At 37.7% G+C, this 23,333-nt stretch overlaps 1 protein-coding gene across 1 annotated transcript in view; it reads left to right on the top strand.

Annotated features, from left to right (window-relative positions):
• CAT (catalase) overlaps positions 1-22,983 on the top strand; it is a 25,642-nt gene extending 2,659 nt beyond the window's left edge. The window contains exons 2-13 of the mRNA XM_014948875.1: positions 6,094-6,265; positions 7,287-7,397; positions 8,840-8,970; positions 9,821-9,925; positions 10,981-11,106; positions 12,750-12,941; positions 13,871-14,023; positions 15,214-15,352; positions 16,762-16,892; positions 18,135-18,242; positions 18,832-18,918; positions 20,613-22,983. Of these exons, the coding sequence (XP_014804361.1) occupies positions 6,094-6,265; positions 7,287-7,397; positions 8,840-8,970; positions 9,821-9,925; positions 10,981-11,106; positions 12,750-12,941; positions 13,871-14,023; positions 15,214-15,352; positions 16,762-16,892; positions 18,135-18,242; positions 18,832-18,918; positions 20,613-20,678 (1,521 nt within the window). The 3' untranslated portion in view covers positions 20,679-22,983. The remainder of the gene's footprint in view (positions 1-6,093; positions 6,266-7,286; positions 7,398-8,839; positions 8,971-9,820; positions 9,926-10,980; positions 11,107-12,749; positions 12,942-13,870; positions 14,024-15,213; positions 15,353-16,761; positions 16,893-18,134; positions 18,243-18,831; positions 18,919-20,612) is intronic.
• The last annotated feature ends 350 nt before the right edge of the window (positions 22,984-23,333 follow it).

Below are 23,333 nucleotides of genomic sequence, written 5' to 3' on the forward strand. Positions count from 1 at the left end.
GGGGGGGGGGGGCGGCGGACGGTTTGTCCTCCCCTCCATTACGGGGCTGAGGGGAGCGGGTGAGCCCCGGTGCCGGAGGGTGCCTGGGGGACCGGGTGCCCTCGGCCTGTACCGCGGAGCTCGCCTTGGGGCCGTGCCCGGGTAAACCGAGGCAGGAAGGGGGCGGCGGCCGCCAGCTGGGCCGGAGGGACAAGGGCGGTCAGCGCTGCGGGCACGGCCTGGTCACGGCCCCCCCTCACAGGCGGGAGCGGGGCTTCCCTGCGCCCAAACGGGCAGCAGCTTGGGCAGACGTATTAGTATTTGATTTTTGGGGTTTTTTTTCCGTCTCAAATCGAATATTCATGTTTTCAGTTCCGCTGTCACACGGGTAGAACCCAGTGAAAAACGTAACGAGGGAAAAAAACCAAAAGATAAGGCGCATTCGGCAATAAGTGGAGGCTTCCTTCCCGGGTTGAAGCAGTTTGGGGCAAGCTGTTGACCGAAATAATAAGAATATGCAATTAACAGCGTGGCACTCAGTCTCCTGAAGGTGTAGGATATACCACAAAATAGTTGGGAAAAATATATAAACACTTCAAGAGTTGGTTTACTTTCTTCAAATCCCTGTGGCAGTTTTTACTATGTATTTTCTGACAGAAGCAGCGTGTATTTGGCATTAAATATGCTTTTCAGCTGGTTATACTAAACCACAGTCTTACAAGAAATAAGTCAGTTCCCACTGCTTGTAGTTGTTAAGTCATCTTGATATTATTTTTTTTCCCCTTGGCTCTAAAAGGTACTGTATGAAAGCTGCCTTCCAGTGCTGAATTGTGACTTTGTCATAGCCTGGCATGTTTCACAATAATTTCTTTTTGTACCGTGAGTAATATTTTTTTGTATGGATGTCAGCTTTTCTATAACAAAGCAGTATTTGAGCCAAGCCAAGGTTAATTTAAAGATTGGGAGGCAACCCAAACTCTTTGTTGCATAAGGAGTCATGAGACCTTAAGATAGAAAGGAGGGAGGACTTATTAGAATTTTAAAGTGGCTTGTATAAGGTGCAAAGTATCAGTAATGCCTGGAAGTATGTACTTTGATGTATGGTGTTTACCACAGCTCTGACTAAAATTCTCCTGGCTTTGTTTCCCTCCTTTCTGTCATGACAGGTTAGTGCTGTAAGGAAATACGTATGCAGATTTGAAAGTTGTTATCTTTTAAGGTTTTGACTGCATGCAACTCCCAACCATATGAAAATATAGGCATCAAACAAACTCAAGTCCAAAAGTAGCATGAGAATTCTTTGTAAAACTACTGTGGGTTTTTTTTCTCCCCCTTCACCCTGATGGAACTTGTTTTGTGCACCCTGCGTAAAGTTATCCTGAAACTAAAGTGAATATATCCTATATTTTTTTTTAATTAAAAAAGTGGTTTGTACTTCTAATGTGAACATTAGAAAAAACCTTTCAGAAAGTCTGCCTGCATAAAAGAGACTGTACAGTCACAAAGCTGTTAAATTTTTTGATAGGTTTAGTTCCAAAAGCTGGTGGGTTTGGTTACTACTAGTAGTAGTCTTAAATGTTAGCATTAAAGAAGTGGTTTTCAGACCACGGTTGTTTTGAAACAGTTGTTTGTTGGTGTGAGAAGGGCTGTGTTACCTCTACAAACTTTTATCCTTTGTTGTGTGTGTAGTTTACAAATAACATACAAGGTTTTTTCTACCCTTGAGGTAATTATACAGAAGGTATTATAAAGGCATAGATGAATCAAAAGGACTCAAAAAGTCTCCTTAAGACTAAGATTTCACTTTTTTTTTTTTTTCTTCTGTCTTTTACCAAGCCCTTGCAAGGACTTTGTGGAAGGACAAGGTCATAGGTGTAGGTATACGTATTATAGTCCCATGGTTAAACCTACTGGAGTTCTCCGAATTTATGAAGAACTCCAGGATAAACAAGGCACCAATTCAACATAACTTGTGTGTCTCAATGGGCTGAGTGAAACTTGGTTGTTGCTTCAAAATGACATAAGTATTAATGATTTTTAAAAGTCACTGTATGAACTGGAAGGGTCTTAAAAGCTATGTCATATGCTAAAAAAGAGTCAATATAATCCAGTTTCCAAGTTTGCTTTTCTTAGAATTGTAGTAGTCAGGATTCATAAATGGTATTGAAGCTCTTCATGGGATTTTTTTGTGTAGCAGTGTCACAGGCTGCCTCAGAGTGGGGATGAAGTGGAAGTCTCTGTGTGTTTATAGAACACGTGGGAAGGATGGAAATGTCTGTAACAAATGATAACACAAGGAGGTTGGAAAGGAAAACACAGAAGCTTAGGATGCCGTTGGTAGGATCTGTGCTTTTTTGTCACTTAGTGGGCTTGCCAGTCTTACAGGAGTATGACAGCCATCAATACAAAAAAACCCAATGAATTTATTATTAGGAAAACTAATACATTGGGTTTTAGCTGTGAGAAACTTGAAACTTTTAATTGGTAAAACTAATGACAAGAAAAGAAGAATACTGGCAGTGCCAGAAGCTGGAATCAAAAAAAAAACAAACACAAAACCAGACGTAGTTCTCTCTAAGCGAACTCTGAAATAAATTTCTTGACCAAAAAGTTCAATTAAATATGTGATGTGTGAGCATTTTATATTCTCATCCTCTGCAGACTGTACTGTGTTCTAAGAAAGGTCTCGTCAAACCAGAGGCTTGGAATGGGTTGTTTGTAGCTTTTATACCTCGGTACAGAAAATATGTCAGGATAATGAGCTGATTAATTAAATGCATTAATTTGTGACTATCTTGAAGTTGCATATTTTACACTTACTAGACTGAGTCGTGGAATGGTTGATGAGCTTTTTCCTAACATTCCTTGGATACGGTAGTGTCATCCTACCTACTTTAATATATGAAATTAAATTCTAATTAAAAAAGTTTATTTGTAATGGCAACTTAAGTGATTTCTAGTTTAAGCTAAACTAGAAATTTAGCTAGAAAAACTAGCTAAAACATAATAAAGCATACATATTTAAGGATGCTAACATACAGATCCCATATAATTTAGGAGAGTGTTTTAAGAAGTTGAACTCTGAGGATGGGAGAGTTTCCTGTGGGGTCTGACTAGGTGATGTCTTAAAGTGAGCAGTGAAATAATTTTCTCTGGATCATTTAAAACAGCAAAATGTAAGTTAGGAAGCATGTGATATATAAGCAGTGAAAACAATACCGAGAACATTTTCTGCTCTTGCATGTTTCTCTTGACAAGCTATAGATAATGTTTTGATTTTAGCAGATGTTCCTTTGACCTGAAAATGTTTTAAATAAAGCTAAAGTGATAAGTTTCTCGTAAGTTTCTGAACATTATATTCCTGTGTATAATGGGATATATATTGTCTCTTTGAAATGTTTGCACATATTTCAGTATAGGTTAGGATTTTATCATACTTAAGGAGTTGAGTTTATGCTTATAGCTTTATGCTAATGGAGTGGTGAATGAAGAATAAAGAACCTAAATAATTTTGGGAATTCAAGCCACCTACAGTAGCGTGTGTTGCATATTAGTAAGAACACATTGGAAATGCAGTTCTTCTGTCAAATGTCTTTCATGTGGTTATTCGTGGACCTGTGTTAAACAGAAGTGTATATAACTCTCTCTGTGTACTCTGCCTCATGCAGAACCCTGGGTGTGGATGTGAATAATTGTTCTTTCCTCTGCCTTTGTGGATTGCCGTTTGGGGAAAAAAATAAAAAAACAACCTGGAGGCTAATCTAGTTCAATGTACGCTTCTGTGAGATACAGATAGGAATTTCACCTGTTTACAGTAATTAAAATACCTAAAGCAAAACTTCGATTGTCAGTATGGGAGTTGATACCCCATGAAGCCGCTGATAAAATAAGGAAGGCCTTCTCATCAAGAGTTACTTTTTCCTTCTATTCACCATTGCTTTTCCTTTATAGGACTTTAAAAGGAGTTGAGTGGGGATGAGTGAGTTTATTCTGGTGCATTTTCTGTGGTCCAGGTGTGTGGATGCTACTGGCGGAAGAGGGTAGGACGCTGCGGATGCGGAGCCCATGTGGGTGTATCTCAGTTTAGTGCAACACGTAACTGTGGATTTAGTGTTAAATGGTCATAATCTGTGACTCAGATACTCGAGCTCATCCTGTTGTGAAGTTTTTTTCCCTTGTTTTTTTCCTTTGTACTAACTTCTGGTCTGAGTCCTTTGCAAACGTTGCCCTGGTAAGGCATAGGGCTGTTGCCTTAGGGAGTGTAGGACCCCATAGGTGATGTAGATAGTCTTCTCTACTGGGATTTTTTTTAAGAAAGTGGGAGTACACTCAATTACAGTGCTGCGGAGTTCCTACAGATGTTTCTTGAAGTTGTCTTGGAGTGACTTTTCAGCTACAGGGTTGCTCCTACTGTACAAGATGCTGCAGCTCTAAATAGCCTACTAGAATGGTTAACGTAAACTTGGTATGGAAGGGAGGGGAAAAGGATGAGTATGGCCTGTCTTGGGCAGTTGCTTTAAATTAAGACAATAATGATGTCAGTAAAAAAAAAGTGCCTTAGGGAGTGTAGGACCCCATATGTGATGTAGATAAAGTCTTCTCTACTGGGATTTTTTTTTTAAGAAAGTGGGAGTACACTCAATTACAGTGCTGCAGAGTTCCCACAGATGGTGATGTAGATAGTCTTCTCTACTGGGATTTTTTTTAAGAAAGTGGGAGTACACTCAATTACAGTGCTGCGGAGTTCCTACAGATGTCCATGAAGCCACTGATAAAATAAGGAAGGCCTTCTCATCAGGAGTTACTTTTTCCTTCTCTTCACCATTGCTTTTCCTTTATAGGACTTTAAAAGGAGTTGAGTGGGGATGAGTGAGTTTATTCTGGTGCACTTACCATGGTTCAGGTGCGTGGATGCTACTGGTGGAAGAGGGTAGGACGTTGTGGATGCGGAGCCCATGTGGGTGTATCTCAGTTTAGTGCAACACGTAACTGTGGATTTAGTGTTAAATGGTCATAATCTGTGACTCAGATACTTGAGCTCATCCTGTTGTGAAGTTTTTTCCCTTGTTTTTTTCTTTTGTACTAACTTCTGGTCTGAGTCCTTTGCAAACGTTGCCCTGGTAAGGCATAGGGCTGTTGCCTTAGGGAGTGTAGGACCCCATATGTGATGTAGATAAAGTCTTCTCTACTGGGATTTTTTTTTTAAGAAAGTGGGAGTACACTCAATTACAGTGCTGCAGAGTTCCCACAGATGTTTCTTGAAGTTGTCTTGGAGTGACTTTTCAGCTACAGGGTTGCTCCTACTGTACAAGATGCTGCAGCTCTAAATAGCCTACTAGAATGGTTAACGTAAACTTGGTATGGAAGGGAGGGGAAAAGGATGAGTATGGCCTGTCTTGGGCAGTTGCTTTAAATTAAGACAATAATGATGTCAGTAAAAAAAAAGGGAAATATTCTGGTTTGCTTTCCTTTTGATAGAACATTTATTGACACGAGTTTCTTGAGGGTTTTTGTTAGTCTTAGCACTTCCATGGTTCAAGAGTCTTAAAATGATGAATCCTCAGGTCGTCTTGCTTATAATATTTTCCATATAGCTCTTCCAGAGCAGCTGTTATCATGGGTACCTCCTTCTAGTCTTTATGTAGTGTGACTATAGCTCTCTCCTAATGCCTCCATCCCTGTACTGACATTAACTTCTTCCTCTCTTTTCTCCCTTATTTCCAGCAGCTATTCCTTTTCTAGCTCACTCTCTTCCCATCCTCTGCTGTTGAGGTGGGGAGCAAATAGGACCTTATCTCATGTTTTAAAGTTAACACTTCATATTTTTCTTGGAGCAAGATGTACAGTCTTAACAAGTAATATTTCTGAACTATGGAAAGCATTCTTGGATTATATGTGACTTGAACTCCTCTTCTTAAATAACCCCAAATGATAATATCAGAGATGTATATTTTCTCTAACTAGTTCCAGAACCTCATGACACTTGCTATATGCTTGTTAATACATCCTGTGACACATAATGGTTGAACAGGCATGCACATTGTGTGGCTTAAATAAATATTGAGGGGTTTTAAATTTCTGGTGGTGTGATAATTGTCTGTCTCTTGCTTTCAGAAACCAGATGTCTTGACCACCGGTGCTGGGAACCCAGTAGGGGATAAGCTCAATGTTATGACGGTGGGGCCACGTGGACCTCTTCTTGTCCAAGATGTTGTTTTCACTGATGAGATGGCTCATTTTGACAGAGAGAGGATTCCTGAAAGAGTTGTGCATGCAAAAGGGGCAGGTATGTTTAAAACCACCTGCTTTTTCTCTGTGAAGAGTTAGACTTTAAAAAGCTTTTGAGTTAACATATAGATTGTGACAGATAAATTGTATCATATTAGCCATAATTGTAGATTGTATGTCAACAACAGTGGTATGGCCTGATTTAAAAGACCTCAATGCCAAAACTTGAAGCATTGAAAAACTGTTGGGGGGGGGAAAACAAACAAAACAACAAAACCTGAGAGAAAATGGAGTTATAGCTCTTAGATTATTATTTTTTTTACTGTATTTGCTGCAATCTCTGCTTCCTCTATTTGTTCCTCCCTAGTATCCCATTCCTCTGGAAGGGAAGACTTACTCATCTCCATTTTAATATCTGCTTGTATGTTATTTGATAGAGATTCTTGTCATCCAGCGTATCTGTCTGCCAAAGCAAGATGATGGTCTAATATTTAAATTAAAACTAAAAAACCCAACTAATTTTAAAATTTGTTATTGATTAGTAGGGTAGAATTGCCAGCTCTGATTTCTTTGTTACATATTGCCCTGGAAGAAGAAAACTGAATTCTGTTATAATGGAATGTACATGGGAAAAATTCCTGTGGGGGTGGGAAGAACTTTGTTGCGTCATCCAGTTTACAGGTGGACCAAGAATTCTGCAACACATATCAGGATTAAAGAAATACTTGTCTAGCTCTGAGGTAAATATGCAAATCTTGGCAGAAGAGATTCCAAAAAGCTCCTGTTTGTTATTTTGCATAGTACAAATGAGTTCTAGTTTGTTGTTGGAAACTGTTAGCAATTGGTTAAGGAGGGGAGAATGAGCACTGTGCAAATAGTAGTTTTTGTTAAGTAAATGTCATTTTGTGACAATAAATTGAGTGTTTTAGTGCATAGATATAAACTGTTTAAACTGTTGTATTTCCATGTTTCCTTATGACTTAAAGTTGTTTGTTGGACCGTAATGGAATAATGGATACGCTGTGAATGAAAGGAAGGCATCTAGATCTAATATTTTGAAATTACTTTGTTTTTTTCAGGAGCTTTTGGCTATTTTGAAGTCACGCATGACATTACCCAGTATTGTAAGGCCAAAGTGTTTGAACACATTGGAAAAAGAACTCCGATTGCGATACGATTCTCCACGGTTGGTAAGGCTCCAAAGTTATTGTGTGTCTCCTTACGTGTGTGCCATAGTTACACTGACAGCAATGGGTGAAGATGGAACACTTAATGTACTTAAGGTAGTTTGAAATCCTTTCTGTCCACTAGTTCCTCTTTTGTGAATTTTCATTTAAATTACTAGGCCTTAAGTAGCTTCTGCATCTTTCTGCCAGAGCTCTCTGTAGACCCTTTTCTCTCTGGAATGTGAGAGAAAAGATAGTCTGAGCTATTTTCTTTTCTGACAGAACATTTGCTTTGTTTCTGGATGGATCGGAATCAACACTTGGGTGCTGTGGTATAACACTTAGAAGTTAAATACCTGTAATCTTTTATGCTATAGGAATGTTTTGGGGATGAATGTTGCAAAGTAAGTACTAGGCAAAGAAGAATAAATAATATTCCATAAACAAACTCTTACTTTTCAAAGAACTGAATGCATAAACTAGCAAAATCTTAAGTGATGTTAGTTAAAACATGCATTAGCATCGAAAGCTTGTCTGATAGAAAAATGATCTTTCAAAATTTGTGTTATTACTCTAACTGTATTTAATAGAAAAGAAAAACCAATGAGGATTCAGTTTTAGAAGTATTGGAGAGAAGTATTTAGAGTATTGGAGAGAAAGTAGTCCAGCAAGGCTCAGGGATCTGCTGCTTTTGGCCTGCTGCCTTTTCTCTGTCACTAGAACTTAAGGAGCGGTGGAATGTTATACATTCCATGTACATGGACAGATGTGCAGCTGAGTTTGATCTTTGGACTGTGTGCTGAAGTGGATTCTTGCAGTGTTACCTTTCTTTTCCCTGCTCTGTTTGAACATGTTTCTTCCTGGCTGTTCAGTAGTACACCATTTTCTCAAGGAGAGAGAGGGTGTCCTTGTTATTTCACCATGATGTTTAGTGTTAACTGTTCCTGAATACTTCTGGAACACTTCTGCTCTGTTATAAACTTACCTATTGAAAGGACTGTTTTGGATAAAGCAGGAGGGGAATTAAAAGAGTTGTAACTCTTCTATAATAGTTTCTCTTTTTATTAAGCATGCTATTTAGGTTACTACCTTCCAAATGAGAGCTTTCATGCTGGGTTTTGATGCACAGAAACTAGTGTGTGCTTTAGTCAATTCAGCCTTAAAATCTGTTGATGTCTCTGTTAGTGGTAGGGCAGATTGCACTCTTAGTTGGTTCAAGTGCATATACTTGTTTTTTCTTTCTTATAACTGTGACCCAAATGCTTGGGTGGGTGTCTGTTCATGCTTTGGAAACCGAAGTGTTGTTGAAAATATGCCACAAATTCCTTGGTTTAGAAAAGACTTAAATTAATAAACCTCACCCATTTTGGATTTTTATGGCATATTTTCAAGTTCTATTTGTTTATGCTTAGTGGTTTGTATGCCTTTCCTATGATAACATATATATTTTTGTGTGTTTCTTCAAGCTGGAGAATCTGGCTCAGCTGATACAGTGCGTGACCCTCGAGGCTTTGCAATGAAATTCTATACGGAAGAGGGTAACTGGGATCTTGTGGGGAATAATACCCCCATCTTCTTTATTCGGGATGCAATGTTGGTGAGTAAGTGCTAAAGGTGAGGGGACTTTGTGAAAAGAGTCCAAAATTTCAATCGCATCTTGCTCGTGCTCCACTGAGAAGCAAAAGCACCTGTTTTGACATACTTGTTTGTTAGATTATCCAAATGTTTTTGACTTGAAAAGGTGTTATTTAAAAAAAAAAAGTAAGAACTATTGCTTGATTACTTATGTGGTTTCATACCATCAATACCACACATCTAGTTGTGTTCAGATTTGCTCTTTTACTCTGTAGATAGTTTTGGTTTGTTTTTTTTTTTTTTTTACATTCTGAGGCTACTGGGGGGAGAGGGGAGAAAGACTTTTCACCCTAAATGCTGCTTGCAAATTCTTTTATTAAATCTGATTTTTTTTTTTTATCTTTTAATGTAAGTTTCACATTGCTTTGTAAGTGGAGGGGCTTTACTTGAGTGGAGGAGTTCTGCACAGACACTTCATAGTACCTTTGTATTCATTTAGGAGTCAGAAATTCAGTAAAGGTCACATATACAAATTTAAGATTTTGCTCTCACTTTATCAGTCACAAAATGAAAACATTCTTTAGCTTTGAACAGCCCATTTATCCTAATTATAAATGTTTCACTTTCACAGACCAGTAAAATTAGGGTAATTAATTTGGTTGCAAGAGGTGTATGATAATAGAAGGTTTTTTCAGTGATTTTTACATGTTTGTCTCATCTTTTGGTTTGTTGTTCCTTTCATAGTTAAGTATATTGTAAAAACTGCTTGTCTTAGTTGCTTAGTATTTGCCATGTACCCTATATAATTTTGAGGTGTTACAGAACTTTTTTTTCTCCTTTCTTCCTCTCTCCTCCACTTCTGGACAAATTAGTTTCCATCCTTCATCCATAGCCAAAAGAGGAACCCTCAGACTCATTTGAGGGATCCTGACATGATGTGGGACTTCTGGAGTCTTCGCCCTGAGTCTTTGCATCAAGTAAGGTTCTCCTTTGACTTTATTGTGTATGATTAAGAAAATCATGTTAAGACAGTATGTATTTTTAACTATGTTTTTTCCATATTTTGTCTGGAAGCCTATATAATTTTTTACAAATAGTAAAGCTGAAAGGGCAATGATAACTTTTAAGGCTATTAGTATGTGTATCTAGTCCTTTTTTCTTTTAATGATTCTATGAAATAGGGTGGGATTCTTGTGTTTTCCCTATATTTTATATAGGGATGAAGGGAAAATTGTGAAGCTTTCTAATGCTAAAGCAGTGGAGGCACTGGTAAATGGCAAAACTGTTAATGTTAGAGGACAGTAAAATACTGGGAAAGTAATCTATCACGTAAGTTTATTTAAAGGTGTATATGATGTAGCACACGAGATCAACTCCAAAAATGACTAGAATTCACAGTGCATTATAATGATTCTGAAATGTAATTGTATCTAAGAATGTTATGCAAAAAAGCTACTATAAAATTAAAAATGCAGTTGTATTTTCTTTTTTAAAAAATGGCTTCCTACAGAAACCTTCCAGTAATTACAAATTAGAAAAAGAAGTACCACAAGCATTGTTTGTGATATTAAAAAAGCTGCTTTTCTTTAGGTTTATTGTGTTTGCCCGGTGGTATGTTTACTGCTTGAAGGCTTTGATGAACTAGTTGTTAAGGACTTCAGTTTTCAGATTTTTCTCTTTAACCTGGGAAAAGCACCTCATTTATGTTTGTAACTTAAATTATCCATGCTTGTCTGCTTGGTGCTTCAAGGGAAATAATAACATTATTACTAGATTAGTGCCTCATAGTTCACCAAATATTTAATGTGGGCATAAAACTTCACATAGGTTTAATTCACAATTGTTTCTTTGTGCAAAGCCAAAGCAGTCTTATTTCATTAACACTCTTAGAACTTGAAATTCCTCAAGGAATTAATAACATTAAGATAGCTTCCAGTAATGCAGATTAATGCAATAAATGAACTTTGCTTTGAATGATCATCTTATCCTTGAACTGGTGAGTCCATTAATATTGTTTGATCCTTCTCTTTAGGTGTCTTTCTTGTTCAGTGATCGTGGCATTCCTGATGGCTATCGCCATATGAATGGATATGGATCCCATACTTTTAAACTGGTGAATGCTAGTGGAAGAGCAGTTTATTGCAAATTCCATGTGAAGGTATTGATTTTTTTTTTTTTCCAGTTCTCTATTGGAAGTATACACCGTATTGGATAAAAACCAGTTTAAATAGGCTGTATAAAAATGTTCTGTGACTTCTCAAGTTTCATTCAGAAAAGACTTACTAGTGCATAGACTCAATCAAAAAGGTGTGGGATTTTTTCCTATATCAGTTCATGCCTTTAACAAATATGATGGACATAATTTTTCCTGCAATGACACAGTAGGTATTTACTGAACTATGAAAAACTCTTCTTTGGGGAGCTGTCTTTTGTTTTTGGAGAACTTAGTCTACTTGTGTGGTGAACTCTGAGCTTTTTTTTTCCTATATCAGTTTCATGTCTTTAACAAATATTATGGACATAATTTTTCCTGCGATGACACAGTAGATATTTACTGAACTGTGAAAAACTCTTCTTTGGGGAGCTGTCTCTTGTTTTTGGAGGACTTAGTCTACTTGTGTGGTGAACTCTGAGCTCCTGGGTCAGCTTATTGTACTTCAGCCTCGTGCTTCCTATCAGACTCCCTTGCTATCATTCAACTTAACTGTATTTCAGCCTCGCGCTTCCTATCAGACTCCCTTGCTATCATTCAGTGCAGATGCCAGGATTCTTTAGCCCTTTGGAAATGTGTTTTATTCAGTGTGTATCTTCCTGTTTCGTGTTTATGGCTACACATTAGTTCAGATTCAACAGCTTCTGCTTCAGGTAGAAGTTCTCTCAGTCTGGATCTGGCTTTTGTTCCCATTTATCTTCTGGATACAACCTGCATTGATCAAGTATTTTTAAGATAGACTTAACTGGTTGTCAAAATATAGAAACTCTGTTTTATAAGAGCTCTGCAGCTGAAGCTCACAGAACTTCCACGCTTCTGTGAGAAAGCAGCCTCTAGCATATCTCACCTGAAAACAGCTTCCCGTCGTGGTTTTAAAGACAATGTCAAAATATAGGAACTTTGTTTTACAAGAGCTCTGCAGCTGAAGCTCACAGAACTTCCACGCTTCTGTGAGAAAGCAGCCTCTAGCATATCTCACCTGAAAACAGCTTCCCGTCGTGGTTTTAAAGACAATATAGCTTCTTACCTAATAGGACATCAACGTTTGAAGCAACACTTTGAAAACCATCATGTTAAACTAAGAGGGACTGTATAGCAGCTTTGAGTTGTCAAAAGCTTATTAAAATGAGATTTTAGTTAGTGCTAAACATGTCACAAATAGAGGTGGGGAGGTGGTAAATGGAAATTCATGTAGAATCCAGAACTTTCAGCCCAGAGGGTTGCAACCATTTTATCACTTTGTGTTGGCACGTGGCCTGTAGGAAAAGGTGGGATGATGGGAGAGTAGAGGAGCACCACATCCTGTAAGGGGAAAGGGCAAATTGCTTTTCTGGATGTGCAGTGGGGATCATACTTTCGTATTTGATACTTTGTGTTCTGTGGTATAGCATTACATATTTATTTTACTTTTATTGGAGAACTAATTTTTATCTGGGTGGCAGCTGCTGAACATACTGTTATTCTGAACTCAAATTATTGGAGATTGAAAGATGGACAATCATACTTCAATTCTGTCTTGTTATGGCATATTCTTATTAATGATTTCTGTAATACTGTCTGCGTGTTGTAACTGCTTTTATTGCTTTTAGACTGACCAGGGCATCAAAAATCTTCCTGTTGAAGAAGCAGCAAGATTGGCTTCTACTGATCCCGATTATGGAATCCGTGATCTTTACAATGCCATTGCCACGGGGGACTATCCATCCTGGTCTTTCTACATTCAAGTTATGACATTTGAAGAAGCAGAGAAGTTTCCATTTAATCCTTTTGATTTAACTAAGGTATCTTTGATACTGTTGCAAAGTTCAATTCCAACTCCTTCAAGAAAGGTCCTGGAGATCAAAATGTAGCAAATGCCAGAATTGAGTTTATCTATAAAAAAGTGTAACTGTTTCCATGAAAGAGCTACTAGTAATTACTAGTCCATGTCAAACTTAAGTCTGTCCTTTTATTCTTCCCTTCTATTTTTTATGTGTACTGTTCATTAGATGGTTGTGATGAGTCAGAAGTTCTGGTAATGAAATTATATTGATGTTCTATCTGATGTTACCCTTCCTGGGTGAAATATGGATAGGGCTTGATTCCAGGCCAGTAGATCACAACTGCTCTGTGTTTCCAAAGTGTGATCTGGGGTTGTACAGTCACACCCTGAGCTCACTGGTTTTAGGTGGTGTTGATAACAGCTTCTGACAGTTCATCTGATTTTTGTCAGACTTCCAATTGCTGTTCCAGGGAATGGCTTGTTGAATGAATGAAAGATACTAAAGTGAACTTGTTTCACTTTCCCCGCCTCCCCCTCTAATATTGCTCTCCCCAAATGGCTGAAGATGCTTGAACTTGAAAGTCCAGGCTAAGATGACAAAGAAAAGCCTAGTTAAGCTGGTTGCATTTTGAAGTGGCTGAAAACAATCACGCTCCCAGTTCCACCTACGATAGTGCCTTCCTAGGCAGTTTTTCAAGCGCCTGTGGGTATTTCATTTAAGTAGTCAAGTGCTGAGACTATCCTGGGATGATGAAATAAGTTGCATTATTGCTCTGTGTTGATTGCAAAAGACTTCTTAAAATAAGACATTTCTCAAAATGTTTGCTTTCCTTCAGTAATGTATTTTCTTGGTCAAGACTTAAGTTGGGGAAATGCTGCTTTGTAATTATTTAAGCTGCACGATCCTGATATATATTTTTTTTAATGTACGTGTGTTATGTCTTATAGATTTGGCCTCATGGTGACTACCCCCTCATCCCTGTGGGAAAGCTTGTCTTGAACAGGAATCCTGTCAATTACTTTGCAGAGGTGGAACAGATGGCCTATGATCCCAGCAACATGCCTCCTGGCATTGAACCTAGCCCTGATAAAATGCTGCAGGTAAACTACGATGCATGGAAGGTTTTTTTACCTGAAGAGTGTTAGGTTTTCTTTGCTGTTTATGAAAACATTCCTGTCCCTGTTTGTGTAGCAGCAGCAAACCTGACAGATTTATTTTCTTAATTTGTTTTTTGTGGTGGTTGTTTTTAATCATCGCCTTTTGATGTGCTCATCTGACATTTAAATATAAAAAGAATGGGAAAGCACTAAAGGAACAGAAAATCTAGAGTTTAGAGGGCATTTACAACAACTGTCAGCTGATGGGGAAATCTGTCAGTCTGGCAAGAAGTAGGGGATAAAATCATTGCAGCAGTCCATATTTATTCATGCTTTTATAGTATATCTTAGAATTATAAACTTTTAGGAGTGTGAGGTGGATTTCAAATGCTCTAAAATACACATCTAACTAATCCCTGATACAAACTGCAAGACTATTCTTTAAAAGTAGCATCAGATTTCTTACAGGTCAAAATACCTGATAAGACTGGCTGCAGCAAACTATAATGTCTGCAGAGTCGTGAATGTTGGCATGTTATGCTTTTTCTGATTAAAACCAGATTGTTTCAAATACTATCTATGGAAACAGAAAGGTATTTTGAGAGTTTTAACTGGATAAGCTCTTATGGATGTTGGCATGTTATGCTTTTCCAGATTAAAACCAGATTGTTGTTTCAAATTATATCCATCAAGAAGATATTTTGAGAGTTTTAACTGGATAAGCTCTTGAACCTTTGTGTGTGGTTCTTTTGCTTCGTCTCTCTTTGCTCCCCCAAACTTCATGGTCAGAATCATTCTTTTTGGCATCCAGATGTTACTAGGACTGCTTCAGATACAGTTCAGCACATAAACAAGGGACTACCGTATTTCAGATGTAATCAATTCTTAAATCTAAGGTTGAAAATAAGTAGGAAAATATTATTATTTCTTAGGAACATTTAGCACCGCTAGAAACAAGGGACTACTGTGTTTCAGATGTAATCAATTTTTAAATCTAAGGTTGAAAATAAGTAGCAAAATATTATTTCTTAGGAACATTTAGCACCGCTATAGGCACTTTCATTTTCACTTTAAATTTTATGGAATGAAAGCAGTCCTCTCCCTTTTGCAATTTAATATATAGTGCTTTGAATTGCCATATAGCACTTAAGTAATCTCTTTCAGCAAGTTAATTTTTGTGATAAATGTTTTAGGGTCGTCTCTTTTCGTACCCTGACACTCACAGACACCGTCTGGGACCCAACTACCTACAAATTCCTGTGAACTGCCCCTTCAGAACTCGTGTGGCCAATTACCAGAGGGATGGACCCATGTGTGTTACTGACAACCAAGGTAGTAATGAAAATAATTTGGAATATAATGATACTTATACGTGTAGCGCAGAATTCTTTTCTATTCACTGGGGATTTAAGATACTTCCTAAATAGATGTGTTTTTTTCAATATTGCTAACTTATTATACTGTAAGAAATGCTACTTTTTTTCCTCAACCATTCAGTGTCTTTTGTGGCTTCCCCCCAGCTCAGACATCACTGTGTAACTTTGTTTGGATGCTTGGACAGGGGGTGGGGAGTTTTTTTCACACTTTGAAACAGACCCAAGTGAAGCTTAAGATGTGTTTTAAAAACTTACAAGTAGATGTTTAAGAGAAAGGGGGTTTGCAGGACAACACCCCCAGTCCAACAAATTCATTGATGTCCCTAGGTCATGTTCCTTTAAAGACTTCTTGAAACATGCTTGTTAAAGTGGACTTGATTGAAAGAAGTTGTAAGATATTAATTATTTAAATATTGAAATATGCAAGAGAAATGGTTTCACAGATGTTAATTGCTACCTCTTTGTTTCTACCTCTAGGCAAAAATCTAATCTAAAAATACGAGGTGGCCTAAATGTCTTTGAGAAATCTATTTGTATTTCTTAAATTTAAAGACTGAGTTTCATATACTCGGTCTACTTTGTTGAAGTGCTTTGGTGTCTCATTTCCAAGAGATTGCGAAAGGCAAGAGTATAAATGCCAAAACTGGAGCTTTAACATCACCTCTATTCAGCAGTCTCCCTTCTGTCAACATTTGCCCAATAGTGACTGTTTTACACCTGGGAGTGAACAAGGAAACGCTTAAGCTCTGCCTCGTGCCAAAAGCACTGTGTTGCTCTGGGCTATGAATTCTAATGCTGAGGGAGGAGAGGGAAATATTTGTAAAATGGGAACTTAAAAAGCAGCTACTTCTGTCCAAGAAGCGATAGGTTTATTTTTGTGCAGTTCTTTAAGTTCATTATGTGTTTAAAATACCCCCCCTCCATAGTTAAGATTAGTAGTACTTCAAATATGCATATGAAAGTGTGTTTTTTATGCTGCCTTGGACTAAAACTTTTAACAACTTCCATGACTTTTGTCAATTAAAATTGTCTAAGCAATGTTGCTGTGTGTGGCCAGGCCTCCTACCTGAAACAAATCAATTTTTCCCCCACCTCCAGCTATTGAAATTGTTTGTAGTAAGTGCCATTAAGTACTGGCTTGAAGACACAACTCCTGATGTTGAGCTCTGTGTTGACAGAAAAATACTGACAACTGGTTTTTATTGAAGTGAATCATAACTGGGTGATTATTTTAGGTTCTTCTAGGCGAAGAACACTTTCTGTCTTCTGAGTTTTAGGTTCTAGGCGAAGAACACTTTCTGTCTTCTGACTTCATCTGCGGAAGCTGGCATCTGACTGAAGTTTGTTTTGTTTGTTTGTCTTCAGGTGGTGCCCCAAACTATTATCCAAATAGTTTTACTGGTCCTGAAGATCAGCCCGTGTTAAAGGAATGCCGCATGTACGTTTCGGGAGATGTGCAGCGCTTCAATAGTGCCAACGAAGATAATGTGACTCAAGTCATCTGCGGAAGCTGGCATCTGACTGAAGTTTTTTTTGTTTGTTTGTCTTCAGGTGGTGCCCCAAACTATTATCCAAATAGTTTTACTGGTCCTGAAGATCAGCCCGTGTTAAAGGAATGCCGCATGTACGTTTCGGGAGATGTGCAGCGCTTCAATAGTGCCAACGAAGATAATGTGACTCAGGTATGACATATGAAATGCCTTTATAGTATTTATTACATACAGGAGTTTATAGGACGAGTTTAGAGAATATTAATAGGAATCAGTCAAACACGACTTCTCTCTGAAGCATCTGGGCTAACCTGAAGTTCAGCTCTTGTGACAGCTGGGAAAATCTCCATACAGCTTAATTTCATGAATAACTTGAATTTTTGCTGACAGGATAGTTAGTGAATTCTCACAGACCTTTGCCATCCATATTCTGGGCACGGATATCTAGAGGTTGTGACTTGGTTGTCTTGCAGTCAGTGTCTGCAGATATCCAAACTGGAGTATTTATGTAATGTCATGATCATCAATTCCTTAATTGGACCCCAGTATGATACATGAAATGCCTTTATAGTATTTATTACATACAGGAGTTTATAGGACGAGTTTAGAGAATATTAATAGGAATCAGTCAAACACGACTTCTCTCTGAAGCATCTGGGCTAACCTGAAGTTCAGCTCTTGTGACAGCTGGGAAAATCTCCATACAGCTTAATTTCATGAATAACTTGAATTTTTGCTGACAGGATAGTTAGTGAATTCTCACAGACCTTTGCCATCCATATTCTGGGCACGGATATCTAGAGGTTGTGACTTGGTTGTCTTGCAGTCAGTGTCTGCAGATATCCAAACTGGAGTATTTATGTAATGTCATGATCATCAATTCCTTAATTGGACCCCAACAGTAATATTTGTTTTCATTAATTCAATAAACAACAGTTATTCCAAGCTAGACATACAGTTGTTAGCAGGTTTGCCACCTCACTTGCCCCCCCAAATTGGTTGGCTTTTAACTATTTCCTCACCCCCCCCAAATTGGTTGGCTTTTAACTATTTTAAGCGTTGTCTGACTAGTAAGAGTGAAAACTATTCTTTTTCAGTAATAATATATCCTAATAATCTAATAAGTATTTTTGGCTGCTACAGGTAGAATGACTTGCTCTTAGGAATTTAAAAATAAAACTCTGTTTCTAATTGTAAGGTGCGAGAATTCTATACCAAAGTGCTTTAAACTCTGTTTCTAATGGTAAGGTGCGAGAATTCTATACCAAAGTGCTGAAGGAGGATGAACGCCAAAGGCTGTGCAAAAATATTGCTGATCATCTTAAAGACGCACAACTCTTCATTCAGAAGAGAGCTGTAAGTGGTTTTTAGCCTTTGCTCATTATCCCAGGTTTTCTCATGGTCTACTAACTCTGTCAAAATGGCAATATCCTCGTGGAAGGCAATATCAAAAATTCTTCTCTAAGCAGGCAACTTCTAGATTTTTCTTATGAAGGAATTATCAATACTTAAATATGCTTATATTTACATAATATAAATAATGTATAACATGTTAAAGTAACTCCTTTTCTGTTGGGAAGAATGGGATTGATGTTGAGCATCAAGGATGGTGTTTCAAAAATCAGGTGACTCCAGTGTAATGGTTTGCTTTAAACAAGGAGAAACTAGCAGGGGTCAGGGAGGGATTGGATCTTTTTATCCTTCCCAGTGGAACTTTGTTTAAATCATGAAAGAACTCTATGTGAGATAATAGAAAGAAATAGTGTTGAAATAGTCCATAGTTCTTTTCTGACTTGTCAGAATTAAAGTTTTGGAAAAGAGTTTTCATCTTCCTTTTCTTCCTTCTGTTATCTACTGCTTGTAGACCACAGAGCAGAAAATGTGTACCTTTTGAAGTGGAGAAAAAAAAATCTTGTTGCCTTTTCTGTTCTGTCTTCCTATTTAGGTGAAAAACTTCACTGATGTCCATCCTGACTATGGTGCCCGAATTCAGGCTTTGCTGGACAAATATAATGCTGACAGTGGGAAAAAGGTATGCTAATGATCTCTGTGTTTGAATTCTGGCTGTGAATTAGCTTGTTTTGTAAACCCCAAAAAGAGAGAAATGGTTATGGATTCCCATTTAGTTTAAAATAACATGTTAAAGTAACTCCTTTCCTGTTGGGAAGAATGGGATTGATGTTGAGCATCAAGGATGGTGTTTCAAAAATCAGGTGACTCCAGTGTAATGGTTTGCTTTAATATAAATAATGTATAACATGTTAAAGTAACTCCTTTTCTGTTGGGAAGAATGGGATTGATGTTGAGCATCAAGGATGGTGTTTCAAAAATCAGGTGACTCCAGTGTAATGGTTTGCTTTAAACAAGGAGAAACTAGCAGGGGTCAGGGAGGGATTGGATCTTTTTATCCTTCCCAGTGGAACTTTGTTTAAATCATGAAAGAACTCTATGTGAGATAATAGAAAGAAATAGTGTTGAAATAGTCCATAGTTCTTTTCTGACTTGTCAGAATTAAAGTTTTGGAAAAGAGTTTTCATCTTCCTTTTCTTCCTTCTGTTATCTACTGCTTGTAGACCACAGAGCAGAAAATGTGTACCTTTTGAAGTGGAGAAAAAAAAATCTTGTTGCCTTTTCTGTTCTGTCTTCCTATTTAGGTGAAAAACTTCACTGATGTCCATCCTGACTATGGTGCCCGAATTCAGGCTTTGCTGGACAAATATAATGCTGACAGTGGGAAAAAGGTATGCTAATGATCTCTGTGTTTGAATTCTGGCTGTGAATTAGCTTGTTTTGTAAACCCCAAAAAGAGAGAAATGGTTATGGATTCCCATTTAGTTTAAATCATAGAATCGTAGAAGTAGTTTGGGTGGGAAGGAAAGTTTAAAGGCCATCTAGTCCATCCCCCCTGCTATGAGCAGGGATGTCTTCAACTTGATCAGGTTGCTCAGAGCCCAGTTAAACCTGACCTTGAATGTTTCCAGGGATGGGACATCTACCACCTCCCTGGGCAACCTGGGCCAGGGTTTCACCACCCTCAGAGTAAAAAAATAAAATCCCACACTGCTGGGGACGTATCCCAGGATGTGAGGGTCTTTCTGGGCTGTGAGCACGTATTGTTGGCTCATGGACAGCTTTTCACCCAGAAGTGCCACCAAGTCCTCTGCTTTCCACCCCTTCATCCCCCAGCCTGTGCTGGTACCAGGGGTTGCCCTGACCCAGGTGCAGGACCCTGCACTTGGCCTTGTTGAACCTCATGAGGCTCTAAAATTCTTGAGCTGGGTGTGTCAACGGCACCACTCAGCTTGGTGTTGTCTACAATGGCAAGAGTCGGTGCATGTAGAATTACAAAATGAGGAACCAGCACTCTAATTACATTTAATTAGATGTTGATTAACCAATAATGGACAATTGCATTGTTTCAGTTGGGTTTTTGTAAGGCTTCTGGAAGGTAACTGTACATGAGATGTGTTAAGGCTGATTCTTCAGCCTATATAATTACCCTCTGTAATGGTAATGAAACATTTCCACAGATTCTTCAGCCTAAATAATTACTCACCCTCTGTAATGGTAATGAAACATTTCCATAAGCTTTTCCTGGGCTCAGTGCTTGCTACACAGAATAAAAACATTGTTGCTTCAAGTACTGTGTTTTTTTTCCTGAAACTCACCTAACTGCTTTTAATGGAACTTGCACTGAATATTTCTTTTTTTTTTAATTATTTTTAGGATGTGATTCGGACATATACACAGTCCACATCTCGTATGTCTGCCAAAGAAAGATCCAACCTGTAAAGCGTGCTGCAGAGATTGACTCGATGAATTTTCCGTCCTTACAACTGCAGGACAACCTGTGGAAGGTGTTAATGAATGTAGCAGAGTTCTGCACAAAGCTAGAAGTGTTTTACAGGCTTGATTTGCTAAGCTTTCAAGTACCTGTACCTGTATTGGAAACTAGGTAACACAAACTAACAGTCCTAGTGCCTTTCAACACTAGTGCTTTACTGCTTGTTGACAACACGTTGTGCTTTTAAGGAAATTAATGATTAAAAATTGTCATCATTTCTAGAAGCAAATACAAATTTAATCAAAATAATGTTTTTTTTTTTTATTGTAAAACTTTTCTGGCTAAATCACAGAGTAGAACTCCTATATTGACACTGATTATCCTTACAGATCAACTTGTTCATATTAAAAAGTTGAAGTTGCTCGATATTTCGAATAAAATAGTTACCTCTTTGTAGAGAGTTTCTTTGAATTTCACTTTTGGCCATCCAGAGTTTAAAATGATGTGCAGTAGTTTGAGTAAAATGTTGGTTATGTCTCTTTCTGTATGACTGAAATGAAGCTAACTAGAAAGTTTAATCTCAATATATGTAAATTTTATTCCCAATATATATTTTAAGAAAAATCTTTGCCTACTAATGCTAGGTTGGGATATAACTTACCTAAGGGAGACAGGAAAGGATATTTCCTTATTACATACACTTTGCAACTAAATCAATTACATTTTACAGGTCTTTAGGGGGGAGAAAATTGTTCTTTTAATCTGTAAGAATTTAAATGAAAAAAAAAAATTAATTTTCTGAGAAATTAACCTCCAAAGCATGAATGTTTATATCTTGGCCAAACTCAATCTTGAGCTCTTTCAAAATTGTTTGCAGTGGTTCCTGAAATTCTGCTATTTTACTGCTGTAGTCTGGTTACATTATCTATTGATCAAGCCAGAGCTGGTTTTCAGAGTTAGACTTTAATTGACGTGGCATGTTTGAATGTGGGTTCCTATAGCCAGATATATCTATAAACCCTGATTTTAGGCATTCTGTAATGTTGCCTGGTATTTGCAATTTACTTAATCAGTGCAAAAGATCTTGGAACCCTTTGGATAGAAAGGTGTTCCCTATTATTATTCCTTAGATCCAGAGGAGTTTCTTTAGCTCAGTAATACTTTTTTCATCTTCGGTCTTGGAGTATAATCTTTAATCAGGCTTTACTCATTGGCACAAAATGAAAGTGTTTATATTTGAGAACTTAGAGCAATAGTTAAATGATAATTATGGAATTTCTGGGCTTAATGTTTGTTGAATGTGAGAAGTGGCCACCTAAGAAAGTATGTTGTCACCATCTGGATGTTTTATTATACAAGGACACAACAAAACCAAGACTAATGGCTAATATCCCACCTGGTATTTTTTCTTAGATAATTATTTGCAATGTGCTACCTGGTTATGGAGTAATTGGTGTCCAAGCTGACTATTTGGAGCTTGGAATAAAATCTATCATATCTGTTGGACATTGAAGTTAGTCCCAACAGACCAAAAGATCTTCACGAATGTGCTCAGTAGGACCAGGCAATTCACCGTGCATCTGGAGTCCTGGCAAGTTCTAATAACTGCTTTGCCTCTTACTTCTTTCTCTTTTCTTGCCAAAGAGAAAGATCAGTGTGTATGTGTAATTAGTCCAGACCCTGATTGTGCAGCATTACCCCTTGTTTGAATTAATTGCTTTCCTTTTTTTCCTGCTGATACTGCCTCACTAGCATTTGGATTGGAAAAAAGCATGAAGATACAAAGGATTTCAGAGCCCAGCCTCTGGCTCTAAAGCAAATATTATGCAAATTTCAAATCATAGCAGGGTGGTTTTTTTTTTCAATATTCAGTGAGTTTCTGGGTCTGTCTTGAGTTGCGTTTTGAATAGTACTTCTTGGTTTGGCCTTTATGTGTGAACTGGCATTTCAAGAAGTGATGGCAGATAAAGAAGAGTAGATGTTAAGTGCTGTTCCATTAAATTGTAAGAATCTGCTTCTTCAACTCATTTATCAACTAACCTATTGTGAAAAATTAACTGTGATACAGATGCAGTAAAATAATAGGAACTGAGAGCCTGCTCTGTCCTGGAATTCAGTTGGATTTTCACCCTATCAGGCAGGTGGGAGCTGAAGGAGCTTTACAAATGGGTGGGGATATTTTTTGCTGGAACACAGAATCCTACTGACTTTGGAAAAGACTAACCAGGGCTTAATCTTCAATTTTGGTTGTATCTGCTAAATGAATTATATTGTCTTCCTCTTATTTCTGAAATAAAACTGAATTTAGAAATCTCTTAGTGTCATGTTGTCTGTTTTCTGTGTAATTAACTAAAATAGTTTATTTTAATCTAGGAAGATCCTACCTTCATCTGATTTCTTTATTTATTTTGAGATCATGGATAGCTGTTGTTTATTTTAATCTAGGAATATCCTACCTTCATCTGATTTATTTATTTTGAGATCATGGATAGCTGTTTTGAAGTTCTGGGTAATTGGTATCTATTTCAGAACTCAGTTATTTGTCCTGCACAGGCCTGGAATGCTGACAAAAGCCTTGGACTTCATGTGTAGGGGCCAAGCACTAAATTCTGCTCAGCTGTGATACGTGAAATTACTTACCAGCAACCTTTTCTTTAATTTCC

This window comes from Calidris pugnax, unplaced genomic scaffold, assembly GCF_001431845.1.
Source record: "Calidris pugnax isolate Ruff unplaced genomic scaffold, ASM143184v1 scaffold107, whole genome shotgun sequence".
NCBI lineage: Eukaryota > Metazoa > Chordata > Aves > Charadriiformes > Scolopacidae > Calidris > Calidris pugnax.